This window comes from Thunnus maccoyii, chromosome 22 (genome assembly GCF_910596095.1).
Source record: "Thunnus maccoyii chromosome 22, fThuMac1.1, whole genome shotgun sequence".
NCBI classification, from domain to species: Eukaryota; Metazoa; Chordata; class Actinopteri; order Scombriformes; family Scombridae; genus Thunnus; species Thunnus maccoyii.
In genome coordinates, this window is record NC_056554.1 from 20,668,860 (window position 1) to 20,682,929 (window position 14,070).

A 14,070-nucleotide genomic window follows, 5' to 3' on the forward strand; every position below is an offset into this window, starting at 1 on the left:
TCATCCACTGAACTCTTTTGGAGTCCCTGTGGTATCTTTGCCAAAGCTGGAACTACAGTTCACCACCAGGCCTGTAACTGCAGGAGGATTTCGTCTCAGGTGGTGAATTTCAGATCACCCCCCCCCTCCCCCTCCCACCGCCCCACCCAACCCCACATCCGCACACCCACTTAGATGTTCAATTCGTCTGCAGGCGCCCCTTCAGAAACCCTGCAGTGACCCTTAGGTGGGGGGTTCCTGGACCGCAATTTGAGAATCACTGGCGTAGAAAATCCACTTGCAGTCACTGAAGAAGTTAACCGCTAACTCCTCTAACCACTAATTACAAGGGAGATTATGGAAGCCCCAGTGGTCCAGCAGTACTGATACTGATACTGGGATTATGTTGTTGTATCAAATGTTTGGCTTTGAGTGCTCGCACTCAATCAGAAGGCTTGTGTGTGTGTGTGTGTGTGTGTGTGTGTGTGTGTGAACGAATGTACAAATTGAAAGTTCTTCTTCTTTCCTTCCTTTCCTTCGTCCCTCCTTCATCATTTTTTCTCTCTCTCTCTCTCTCTCTCTCCTCATTTTGTCTCTCCATCTCTTTACTCTCTCAGACAGTGTGTCTCTCTGGTGTGCTCTGTTCCAAATTAGCTCTAACTCTCTGTACCCAGCCGTCGTTACAGCTCCCTTGACCAAGGATGTGAAAATAAATAGATCTGGGGAAGGAGGAGGAGGAGGAGGAGGAGGGGGAGGAGGGGATGGAGGGAGGGAGGAGACGAAGGAGAGCAGAGGGCTTACAATGGAGCTATTGTCTGCTGCCATATGCCTGGAGAAGAGGAGGAGGAAGAGGGATGAGAAGGGAAGTGGGATAGAGAGGAGGAGGAGAAGAAGAAGAAGAAGAGGAGGAGGATGATGGTTTGAAAAAGGAGGGAATAAGAAGAGAGGTGAAGCAAGAGGATCAAGATGATGATGATGGAAGAGGAAAGAATGGAGAGATGAAGATGTAAAGGGAGAAATGTGAGGGAGGAAAAAACGATAAAGGGAAGAGGAGGAGATGGAAGAAGAGAAGATGAAGAGGTAAAAGAAACTGAGGATATCTGAAGAAGAGAAGGAAAGAGGAGAGGACAGTGAATGCAAAAAAGAAAGAAGGGGACTAGGTGAAAAAGAAGGGATGAAGGACACCAGTGAAACGGAAAGAGGAGAGGGAGTCAGGAAGATGAAAGATCAAGGAAAAATGAGTGAGGAGGAATATGAATAGCGTAGGGAGGCGGAGAGATAGAACAGGAGGAGGAAGATAAACAAAAAGATGAAGGAGAAGGAGATGCAATGTTCAGACCACAGAGTCATAAATTCTCGCCGTAAACTTGGCCGAGAGACACATGTCAGACAACACGTTGGTACCCGGCCAATCACAGCTTCGCTGTCTTTCACAACCCGCGTGATGTCATCAGAAGGAGGTGCCAAGGGAGACTGACTTCTAGGAGCAAGAATGTAAACAAAACGACGGCATCCGGAGAGCGGCGTGTATGATGATGATGATACCGGCTGTCTGGTTGCCATGGACCCTGTCTCACCTAACAGCACGAGCAACGTGGAAGTCGTCGTACGAGGCGAGAGAAGATGAAATAATTCTGACACGTTAATATTTGCGTTGATGCCCGTTTCCACTCCCACATCTGTCTGGGTCAGGGCTGTTATCAGGCTGATATCATAAAGTCTGCGGTGCTCCCCCACACAGAGCAAAAGATCACAGCGTCATTGAGCAAAAAAAAAAAAAAAAAAAAGTTGAACCTGACTCAACTTTTTTTCCTCGATGCAACGCAATGTCATCCAACAATACACGTCGGCCAATCAGATATGTGCAGGTGCACATTCCTGGTAGATTAGTTTGTCCTGATGAGAAAAGTAGAATTGACTGTTCATGTTACAGAGGATAAAACAATTTGTCAATGTGATTATAAAAACCCGCCTACATACTGTTGTAAACCTTTTTGTGCTGTGTCATCTACTAAGCCCTCAAACTCCAGACACAAATTGGTTTTCCTGGATCATGTTTCATTGTATCACGGTATCCAAATCACACCAATGCAGCCCTTTGTGTTTCTTTTTTAAGCAGCGCTTGACGTTTTTCGGTCAGAACGGGCAAAAAAAAGAAGGAGAACCAAGGATGGGAAAACATGGACGAGGATGAGAATAAGACAAGATGCGGTAGAAAAAGAAAAGCAAAGTGGAGGAATCTTAAACCGGTATCATCTCCAAATGTCTTTTGTCATTCTATCAGAACTCTCTCCTCTCCTCTTGTCATTCCCCTCTTTCTCTCTCTTCCTCTTTGTCACATCACATTTCCCTCTCTCGCTCCTCACATCCATCTCTCTTTCTCTTCCTTCCACTCTTTCCATCTCCTCATCTTTCCATCTACCTACTTCTTCTCTTCTCTTGCTCCTCTATTTTTTTTTTTTTTCTTTTATTCAGTCACAGCAGAGGACAAGTTCAGAGCTTCTGCTGTGTATTCGGTAGTTTTTGACACACACACACACACACACACACTTGCACACACTAATGGGAAACAGATTGTTGCGTCTGTGAAGTGGAAGAAGATTGATTACCTGTATCTAGTTACTGAACACACACATGCGTGCGCATGCAGCGAGGGTGGCGGAGGGCACACGCTGGGTCGGTGTATTGAACCATCACACGGAAAACGAAAATAGACTGTTATGGGTCGGTGTGTCAGTCACTCAGCGTGTGTGTGTGTGTTGTCTACCGAATAATGCTCCACAGTTCACTGACATTGGACACCATTATTTCTGGCTCGGGCTCTGCCTGCCAAAAAGTGATCTATTGTAGGGATGTCCCAGTCAGGTTTTTGCCCTCAATTCTGATCGGAGTCATTTAATACGGAGTGTTTTTCTATACAGAGTTTGATTGATATTTATATTTTACTACATAATCCAGCTGCACAGTGCACATTAACCTGAAATTCACACCAGAGGCAAGACGCTAATGAATCAATCTATACTGACTGGTCATTGCTGTCCTACAAACCAGTTGTGCTTTGAGTACAGCTGGGAATATTATGCATTTTTTGATACTTTGCCAGTTCCACCCTTGTGCCTCTGTGCTGATACAAAACCCAAACTTTTTTTTCAGTACTTTCCTCCAAATTCACCAAAATAAACTTTCTTTCCCAGCTTTGGTTAAATAAAATACAGTAGAAAATGTGCTTGCTTGATTTCATGGTTGAGAACATTAAGAAAAAATCTGGTCAAAGACTTAAAATCTGACCAAACATTCAACATTAAATTTTGGTAATTTAGTTTTTATTATACTTGATGCTACAGACGCATGTTGTGCCAAAGTCAAAAAGGGATTGAGGAACCTCCAATACCACCAAAACTCAGTTTGTATAATGGACAAAAGTAGACTTTAAGGAGGCTGGCACATTATTCCCTCTAGAATCACAACTTGTCCTTTTTCCACTTTGGTTTTCATACAGATTAAACAAACAATATAATGTTTTAATTAATGAGCTGTAGTGGTTTCTGGTTGGCATTATTTTGTTATCAGAGCCATGTTTGCTGTTTCCTCTGTTTCCTGATTTTGTGCTAAGCTAACCGGCTGTCGTCTGTAGACTTATATTTAACGGACAAATATGAGAACGGTATCGATCTTCTCATCTAACTCTTGGCCAGAAAGGGAATCGGTGTATTTCCCAAAGTGATGATTTATTCTTTGGAGAAAATATAATGTGCATAACGTAATGCAGCCTCTCTACATCCTTGGTAGGAACAAAAGTTCAAACATGGTTTTTTAGACCAACAGAAACATTTAGAGGCGTTTTTAAAGTGGCGCCACTTTCATTGCTTGCTGTTGCACATTGTTATTTATTGAACTGATGGCTTCTGCATCATAAAATGGGGTATTTTTTGGTTTCCATGGTACCCAGAGGTCAATAGATTACAATAAATAAATCAGAAATGGATTGGTTTTTATATATATATACAGTAACTGATACTAATGCCTTGATTGACAGCTTTTGGACATTCATATGTGAGTGGTGGACATACCTGGTGTCTTAATATGCTGATAGTTCAAGAGTTATATTCCTCACACATGCTTATAATATTAAAATGTAATATTATGAAGTTTGGCTTGTATCATCTTTTTTAAATACAGAACATTCAGCTTGTTTTGTCATTTTTTTTTGGTCAAACACATTTTTTTTTCCAGACATATTTTAATTGGTGGCAAGTTGTTTTGAAAAACAATATGAAATTTACTGTCAGCAATAATTACTTTTGCATGTAAGGTAATGTTAATTACATTTGTTTTCCCAAAAGTTCTTCAAAACTGCAAACAGTCTGCGCTGTCACTGCGTAAACCTCAATTCCCTCTTCAGAAAGTGGGCATGAACGCCGGGTTTTTCACAAATTACTGCGATTTTTTTTTTTTTTTTTTTTTTTGTCCCCCCACAATAAACAGTTGGTTCAAACCACTTGTCATCGAAGAGATCTCTACAACTTTGCTCTTTCACTTGTAATTTTTGTCAGTTTCCTCGCTCGCGCCGCAAATGCAAAGAGAAGACTGCAAATCGCCCCTTGAAGTTTGTCAGCAAAGCCACCCCCTTGCACATATTTAACCCCCGGCACTCCCTTGCGGTGTTTTCCACAGTGTAATGTCAGATCATTTTTAAGATATTTAGTCACTTTGCACTAAACGGATTCTGCTCCTCATCCCCTGCAGTTTGTTCTCACTACCTTTCCTTCCTTACTACCTTCTTTTCACCTCCTCTTCTTCTTCTCTTCACCATCTTTTTCCCTACACTTTTTGTCCTTCACCTCCTTTTTCTTCTTTGTCCTCCACTTTGTCCTCTTTTGTTCTCCTCCTCTACTCTCCCCATTTTCTTACGGGGGGTTTTTACGCAAGAGGTGACGCACATTCCCGCACTTGAACTTCGAGTACCACGCCGAACGCCGCCCCTGAAGACGAACGCCAAACAAAGAAGAGGGTTAAAAAGACTCTTTACTTGCAATAGAACTTGATGCTTGTGTGCTGGGTAAGAAAAACCCAGCCAGTGGATGCTCGAGACACACATTCACTTGTCCACATACCTGCTGAAGAATGCTTAAAGAGCCGAAAATCAACCACCAAGTGGAAGTATTTGACGTAGGTGCTGACGTCCGTATCTGCAGTGTCGCATACTGTTTGGAAAGATCCATTTTCTAAATGATTCACTCCTCTCTCATGCCTGTCTTTCATGAGTTTGCACGTCTTTTTAGAGGTCCAGTTATGTTAATTTGTATGTGGGGGGAGAAAAGAGAAAACAACAGTTTTGAAAGATTAGGGAGGAATGTCATGCGGAGAAAAATGCGTCGCTGACAAAAACAAGACTCTTCACTTCGTTGTTTTTGAGGTCTGTGCTGTTTCCTTTTATGTATGAAGAATCTCGTAGATTATTCTGTCACTCTCTCCATCTTTTACTGTACCTCTTTCAGCTATCTTGAGGAGTTTTTGTTGATTTTTTGAGAGGTGAAAAGACTGGTTGAGAGTATTTTTAGAGATTGTTTGTTACCTATTCTTCTTTCTTTAGAAGAGAGGGCACAACTTGGCACGTTTGTGTCCCCGCTCGCCTCCCCCATACCCTTTTATGCAGAGGAATGAGACTTTCCACTGATTTTGTTTGTACTTATTGTCTTATATGACTCATTAGTCTTCTATGTGTATGTGCGAGTGCATGTGTGTGGGCATTAGATCAAAGATGGCATTGTATTCTTCCAACATTACTGATATTGTGCTCTTCCGGGTTTGCACATATCCACCCTCCTATGCACACCAGTTTTTCTCATTACTGTTGTCATTAATGGCTGAAATCGAGGCACTTCAAGTCTCTGACGTATTTATTGACGTCCTTATCGACAGATTTAAGCGCACGGGGTAGCCTACGTGCCGGCGCCGGCAGGCAAAGGAAGCCGCTGCATTCACGGAGATTTTTCTAAAGGACCTGAGGCGGATCTGGGTGTGGATGGAAAGATGCACTCACTAAGATCTCACTAAAGGGTTTTTCCCCCCCCATAACAAGGTTTTCCCACAGAAAATGTTTTGGTGGGCATGCTGTGAAGGAGGCTCGGCGTGGGAATGAGAGTCCGAGCTAGTAGCGTTTGGACAAATCCGCCTTATTCGTACTCAGATATTGGCGTTAAAAACATGTTATGTTCAAGTATAAAGTGTAGAATAATAAAGAAAAGTGCTTTCCTCCCAAAAAATATTTGGAGGTAGGCTTGGCCGTCTCTATAAGGAAGTGACCTGGTTTTCGTTTTGTTTTGGATACAAGCTTCCATTAATTTCCAACTAAAACTTCCTGTTTTTTATTATTTTTTTATTTTTAGTATTCCCGACCCAACACTGCCGCAGAGGGAGAATGCATCATTTCCCTTAATACCTGTTTTCCCCAAAGAGCGACATAGACAGGACACAGGTTGCATCAGATATTACATTGCCCATGGCATTGTTCTTGTGGAAGATCTTTCCATTTCCTTCTTTCTTTTGCCCCACCTTTCTTTATGTCTGTTTATTTTGGGAAGCATCACAGACGTGCTTATTTTAACGTTACAAAAAAAAAAAAAGGTATGCTACATATCAGCTCTGTTTAAAAATAGCAATCTATTTGAAAATACATTGAAATTTATGCTCTTTTCAAGAGTCTGTATCAACACATCAATCTCAGACTCTTAACTTAAGCATACATGATTGTTGCTAATCCGTCTGAACTTAAATCAAAGTTTTGACAAGCGAAGGATCATAGATCAGACATGTAAACTATCTCTGCCTCCGCTTTCAAGTCCTCAGCACTAATTTTATGTGCTTTGTTTTAGGTTTCATTGACTCTTCATCCTTCCTGCTCTTCCCTTCCTGTCTTGCTATTTTCCCCTCTGGTGTATTCTTAGGTGCTTTGGTAAATCACTTTTTATAGGTCATTTCCAAGGGTATTTTCATGGGACAAGGAGTGGCAGGAGTGGCTCAAAGGTCTCTCAACCGGTGACCTCATTACACCATCTGCAATTTCTAAGCTTTTTTCCCCCCGAAAAAAGGTCTCAACAAGGAGAACTAGGCCAAGTTGAAACTGTATTTGTCACTTTCCTAAGAGGATTGACACAATGTTTTCTTATGAGACTTGTCTGGAAGCTGTTCTCTGTCTCTCCTATATCATATATTATATATATTATATATTTGTAGGCAGCTACAATGGAGTTTGATTGCAGAAAGTTTGTTAGTGTTATCAGTAAACCCTCAAAATCAAAGAGCTTCTGCTGTGTTGCTCTGAAGTTGAGGCCAAAAATGAAATGCAACAAGTTCCTCTTCATCCTTTGGTTTCTGACAAATGTTCTGGAAAATGTTAAAGCAAACAAATCAGGTTAAAAGAGAGAATGAACCTCCCCAAACACACAAAATACCTGCAATGTATATCACAAACTTATAAAGTACACCATGACTATCCAAGTGTTTTGAATCTGACCTGTATGGCTTTCTAATGTGTTTGCTTCAGGCCCAGCTACAGCGCTCGTTGGACAGCTCCGTCTCTACGCAGCCGAGGGCCCTGATTGGCCGACGCCCCAGGAAAGAGGCGGCGGCGGCGGCGGCGGCGGGGGCGACGCAGCAGAGCGACGGGCAGGGTGGCAGTCCATTGTCGGAACAGGACTCTGGCATTCTGGATGTGGAGGACGAAGAAGAGGATGAAGAAGTGAGAGAGAAAGAAAAACACACACTCATATATATGAACTTGTAATTGTCTGGTTTCACCTCGTTTTGCTTCGTCCGTCCGTCTCTTGAGCGGCGGCTGTCGGCGGGTCTGATCTCATGATCCCGACACACAGATGTTGTCGGAGTTGCTCAGATTTGTCCCCTAAGTGGCCGAAATTGAATTTTAACTCTTCAAACTGCCGAATAATCCTCGTTGATCACAGCAGTCCCGACCAAACCTCCAGACTAGTCCCCCCCCCTCCTGTGATTGGCGGGATGGACGAATCTGCTTTGAAGCCCGATAATCCTCCAGTGTGGCCTCTTTTCTTTACTCGCTTCCTGTCGCTTATTTCTTTTGTTGTTTTTTTTTTTCCATTTTCAGTCTCCTTTCATCTCTTCCATGTGTCCCTTCTTGCCCTTGGCTCTCCTTGTCTATCCTTTTTTTTTCTTCTTTTCCTTTGCTTACCTTTCCTTTCCATAGAAATCACCTCGACTCTAAACGGCGTGTTTCCCTTCTGCCCAGTAGTCAGATGTCATTAGGGTTGGCCCGGCGTTCCCGAGCGAGCTTTGGGAGTTTGTGGTGGATTAAGTCATAGTGAATGTTAGACCCATAGCGGCACGTAGTCCACGTAAACCAGCATTTCTAATAACACAAGCTCACTTTTGATGGTGCCCTGTTTTCATTTGATCATTCAGACATTGACTGAAGTGGATGTGTAACTTTTTAATGAAGGAAATAACAAGTCGACCAACTGGGCTGCAGCTCGTCCTTTTTTACTTGTACTTTAGGTACAAATGTTGGTCTGAGAGTAGTTTAATTACACTCACAGCTATGTCATGTTGTTATAGGACAGGCAGCAACATTTATTTAGGATGCAGTTTCATGCTGAAGTGTCAGTTATTCCATCAATCCTCTTAATCAATTGCAGGAACTTTATGTCTTAGCCGATGCCGATGTCTTTCTTTCTTTTGCTGGAAATAATACGTGACCCCTCTGTTGCACACAACTGTTGTCTCATCCAACACTTCTCAACCTGCTGATTTGTTTATTTTACAGTTTAGAGCTGCAACAATAAGTCGATTAATCGAGAGAAAATTAATCGCCCATTTGTTGTTTTTATATTTTTATAGAAAAAATCTCCCAAATTCACCGGTTTCAGCTTCTGAAATGTGAATATTTTCTGGTTTCTTTAGTCTCCTGTGATAGTGAACTGAATATGTTTGGGTTGTGGAGTGTGAACAAGACATTTGAGGGCGTCGCCTTGGGCTTTAGGGTTATGGTTAGGGTTAGTGTGTCTGTGATCGACATTTTCTGACATTTTATAGACCAAACAACTAATCTATTCATTGAGGAAAATAACAGATTTATTGACAATGAAAATAATTGTTAGTTGCAGCCCTACTTTGTTTTTTTTTTTTGAGGAGATTTTCTTAATAAAACGGTCACAAATGCTGAGAACTACGACCTCAATCCACCGTATTTTGATTTACAATTAAATCCGTCTGAGGAACAGTAGGTTGTTTAAGTTCATCAGTAATATGTTTACAGACTGAATCCTGAACTTGTGGGCATTCAGTCAGTTATTACGATACGCACAACACAAAGCGTTTCGACAATGAACTCTTCGAGTCATCCCTCGCGGGGATCAAAGTTCTTTTTTATGCTGCCGTTTTGTGTTCACACTTTAAGGAAAGGAAAAGCACAATGAAGCTGAACTTGTCACCCTCGCGCTACCATTCTGTTTTAAGGTCCCTGTCGTCCTCTCGGCTTATTTACGTCCTGTAAACTCGACTCAACCTTCTTCACGGGAAGACCTTGGCTCGAACAAAGGCCTGACCCCGCGGTCGCCAGGGTTACGACCGCGTTGGCGCCGATGCCTGCGGTGATGCCAACCATCAGCGTCCCGTCTCCTCACGCCATCCCTGCCCCTGCCATGTCTTTTCCCTTTCTTCCCCTTCCCTTCATTTACAGTCATCCCCCTGTGGGTCTTCATCCTATTTTCTTCGCTGTCTTTGTTCTTCGCTTCGTGCTCTTCTTCTTCTCTTTCTCCCTTTTGTGAGCTCTCTTCTCTGTCCCCCCCTTTTTCTCCTCTATGCTTTCCTCACTTCAATCTTTCATTTACCTGCATTTCTTTGCTTGTCTTTCCTCTGTTTTCTGCTCTTTCGCACTGTTTCCACTGTTTTTGTCTATTAAATATCTCTCTTTCTCTTTTTTCCTTTATCCGTCTCCCTCTTCTCCTCCTCTCAGACTTCTCCATCTTTTTTTATTTTCACCTCTTTCACCTTTTTTAGCTCTTGTTCTATTTCTTTCTAACATCCCTCCACCTATGTCTTTAAGTGGTACAACTCTCGCTGTTTGTTCTTATTGTTTTCAGGACTCTGTGTGTGTGTGTGTGTGTGTGTGTGTGTGTGTGTGTGTGTGTGTGTGTGTGTGTGTGTGTGTGTGTGTGTGGTTACATCAAAGCTGGCATTGTGCTGCTCTTCCAATGATTTTTACAGAAGGCAAACTTTCCAGAGGGCAAGAGGGCACATGTTTTGTTTTTTTTGGCTTTGTTTGTGTGTGTGTGTGTCTGTGAGAGTGTGTGTGTGTGTCTGTCTGTGTGTGTGTGTGTTAAAATGGGTAATTTGCCCACTGTGTTGTTCTCCGAAAGACAGAGGATGTGGGAAAGGGAGGAAGGAATGGAATGAGGGATGGTTAGACGGAGGGATAAATGGAAATGAAAGAGGTATGAACGGCTGGTGAGACCGTCTCTCTCTCTCTTTTCTTTGTGTTTCTATATGCGTCTCTCGGCAGCGGTGTTTAGAAAATGTACCCTGAAAAACAATTAATGTGAAAGTGTGAAAATAAGTGTTTTTCTTTTTTAAGCTTCTACCCGCCCTCTCCCTGTCTGTCTCACTTCAGTTCACTTCAGTTCAGTGTCAAGTCAAAAAACATGTTGCCAAAGCTTCCACAGAAATATAGAAAAGTAAACAGTTAGTGCATCAAAATATACATGAAATGAAACAAGTAGGTAGTAATAACAGAAATAAAATCCTGGGTTTTAGAGTCTTACAGTGTAAATATAAAGATTAAAGAAACATAAATGGCTTTGTTACTGTGCCAGATCTGTCACTGTTCTCTTAGAAGGGAAGGAAAGACGGGACTGTTTGGTTAAATTTGGTTAATATTTGCTTTATTGATGTGACATATAAAGAGAAATAGTGGATAAATAAAAAGGAAGTAATGGTGAAATAGATTATGGAATATAAATATGTAAATGTGTGTGTTTTTTCTTGATGAAGTGTCTGATTGTATATAATTGTTCCTCTGTTTAGGTCCCAGGAGCTCAGGACTTGGTGGATTTCTCTCCAGTTTACCGCTGTCTGCATATCTACACTGTGCTGGTGAGTTTATCCTCTCCTCTGTTTCATTCTCTTTCTTATCTCCTTAACTTTCATCTCTATTCATCTCTCATTACCTCCTCTTCCTCCTCCTCTTCCTCTCTTCTTCATCCACAAGGACTCCGGTTTTCATCACTCTAACCAAGTTTACCTCCTTCCCACTTTTAAATATCTCCTCCCCCACCATGCACATGATAACTAACTTGTGTTGCACATCATGTATCTACTTGGTTTACCAGATAATAAATTAGACTTTATACTGAATCTTCTTGGAGCAAAACTTCAAAAAAAACTTTTCATCATGTTTAATTTTTGACAAAAGAAAATTCTCAGCACAACTTTTGTCAAGCTGCTTTTTCCATTTTCATGAATTAACCTTCAAGTTCAACAAGTTTAATTTTGTTTCCAACTTTTTCTCAAGTACAAATAGACAATATACATTGTGATAGATATAAAAATGTAAGATAATTTAGGATAAAGAAGTCGAGTAGTTTTACTTCTTGTTAATTAGCAGTTAATTGAAGATTGAAAACGATCTTTACAGCTACTTCTGCTTTTGTTTTGTTTTTTAGAGAGAGAACACAATAGACAATAAGGGGTGGGTGATATGTTGATCTTCTATCACAGTATATTTAATTTTATATCATTATATTCATACATATTGTGATCAGACCTGCACCGATTAGTCAATTAATTGCACTGCACTATCCTTTTGATAATTCATTAATCATTTAAGTCATTTTTCAAGGGACAGTTCTTGATTTGATGAAGAGTCGGCTGCTTTTCCTTGTTGTAAATTACAGTAAATGTAATATTTTGGGATTTTGGACTGCTGCTTGGTAAAAAAAACAAGACATTTGATGACTCTACCTTGAGCTGGCATTCACAGTGTTTCTGATCTTTTACTCACCAAACAACTAATCAATAAAGTGAGAAAATTATCGGCAGATTCAATTGTTGCTTTTCTGGAAACTCAGTTGAGAAACAGTTTATAGATGAAATAACCAGACGATGTGGCTAATCTAGCAAATTTACCTGAGACATCTAGATAATTTACATTATTTATGCAACAATCCTATAAATCCAGTTTTACCATAAAGCAGATCTGCTCATTGATGTGCAGTAATGCTCATAATTACCTTTTAACAAGCAGAGATATCAAAAGGACAGTTGACAAAGTTGTGTCGTCTCATGGACTACAGTATATATCGTCAGCCCCGAGGGAGAATTACCACGAGGTTTTATGTTCAGAGAGGTATATGATTGTGTAAGATGAGGCCTCTGGCTCGAGCCTGGCTTCGCTCCAACCAGGCGGCCGTAGTGTGTATGAAAAAGAGAGAGAACGCGTGTGTGTCTCATCTCAGTTAGAGCGAAAGCGACATGGGTGGAGGTGTTGACTGGGCCATGACTGGGTTAGTTGCACATTTGGGGTCTGTGTGTGTGTGTGTGTGTGTGTGTGAGAGAGTGTGTGTGTGTGTGCCTGCAGGCTTGTAGGGGTTGTGACCGGGCCAACACAGCCAGAGGGTCGACTGTTTCTGTTGTATGTGTGTGTGTGTGTGTGTTTGTGTGTGTGTGTGTGTGTGTGTCTGGGGGGCTCTCTGGCAGGGGGACAGGAAGTGCATGAACTTTGACAGGAAGGAGAAAGTGAACGGGCAAAAAGAGCGATGGAGGGGAGGGGAGGGGAGGGAGGTTAGAGAAAGGGTAAAGGGGTGAGATGATGGAGAGAGCGGAGATGAGAGAAGGGTCAAAAAAGGTTTAGACGGGTGAGAAAAGGGAAAATTTGATGATGTCGAGGGAGGGAAAGGAGGTTAAGCTGAGAGACAAAAAAGGCGACAAGAACAACAAAATTCAGGCAACCTTTGGTTTCAGTTCAAGTTTCTGTTTGTGTAAAGCGTCTTTGAGTGTCTTTAATGTGCTTTATAAATAAAATGTAGCTGTTATAAAGTCCGCTTTGAAAATTTACTTGCAAAACTCAGCATGTAGAGCTCTGACGAGTTGTGGATTAACAGGAAATTAATAGTTTTGAGTCATTTTTATAAGAAAAAATGGCAAAATTCTCTGGTTCCAGTTTCTTAAATGTGAATGTTTTCTGGTTTCTTTCCTCCTTTCATAACAGTAAACTGAAGGCTCTTTCACATCTACCTCGTTTGGTTCGGACTTTGACACTTTTCAGTTTGATCCAAACCAAAATTACAGGTGTGAAACCTCCACTGGACCACAGCGCAGACCCAACAGCCGAACCCTCAGTCCAATGAAAAAGAGGTGGTCTCGGTCTGGATCGAACTGAACCATGGTTCTGTTCGTTTCTAGTTTTAAAACATTTTTTGGATGGTTCGGACTTTCGGAGCAATTACAGAAAGTTGCGGCAGGCTATCGTTAAAACTGGAAAAATGACCCACAGGGAGAAGAGACTGAGTTTTTAATTGAAATACGTTCTGACAACGTCATAAAAAGTCAACTGGAAAAAACTAAATGTGCCGACACTTTCCGGGTATTTTCGGAGAGGATGAGAGAGCAAAGTCACCTGAAGATAAAGAAAGTGTGGCAGCAGTTTACAGCTCTGTGCAACGCTGTTAGAAAAAGTGTTGCGTCGACTAATGAGAAGGACAAATTTCCTCTTTATGATGGATAACATTCTGGGCATTCGCCCAACAAGCTCACCCATTAAAGCGGTTGAGTCTGGTTTGGCCATAATAATATTATTATAGTTGCAATGAAATGAATCTGTTCATTCATTTTTCTCTATTAATTCAAATGGTGATAGAAAGCTCCCCAACGAATTGACAACACACTGATGTCAGACACGCGCCCGTCTACAAACCAATCAATGTTAAGTATAGGGAGACGCACATGTAAGTGATGTTATGGCGTAGGTATGTTATGTAAACTTCTTTAGTGTTCTCAGCTCACATAATTTGCAATGTGAAACCAAAACTAACCGGGTTAAATGTTTACAATATAACAAAAACA

At 41.4% G+C, this 14,070-nt stretch overlaps 1 protein-coding gene across 4 annotated transcripts in view; it reads left to right on the forward strand.

Moving 5' to 3' along the window:
- The window catches only part of exoc6b (exocyst complex component 6B), a 113,663-nt gene that overhangs the window by 20,395 nt on the left and 79,198 nt on the right, over nucleotides 1–14,070 (forward strand). For all 4 annotated transcript variants that reach the window (XR_006093410.1, XR_006093409.1, XM_042400684.1 and 1 more), the window contains exons 7-8: nucleotides 7,526–7,720; nucleotides 11,035–11,103. Coding sequence is in view for 2 of the 4 variants with exons in the window: in XM_042400684.1 (XP_042256618.1) it covers nucleotides 7,526–7,720; nucleotides 11,035–11,103 (264 nt within the window). In the remaining 2 variants the exon portion in view is untranslated. The remainder of the gene's footprint in view (nucleotides 1–7,525; nucleotides 7,721–11,034; nucleotides 11,104–14,070) is intronic.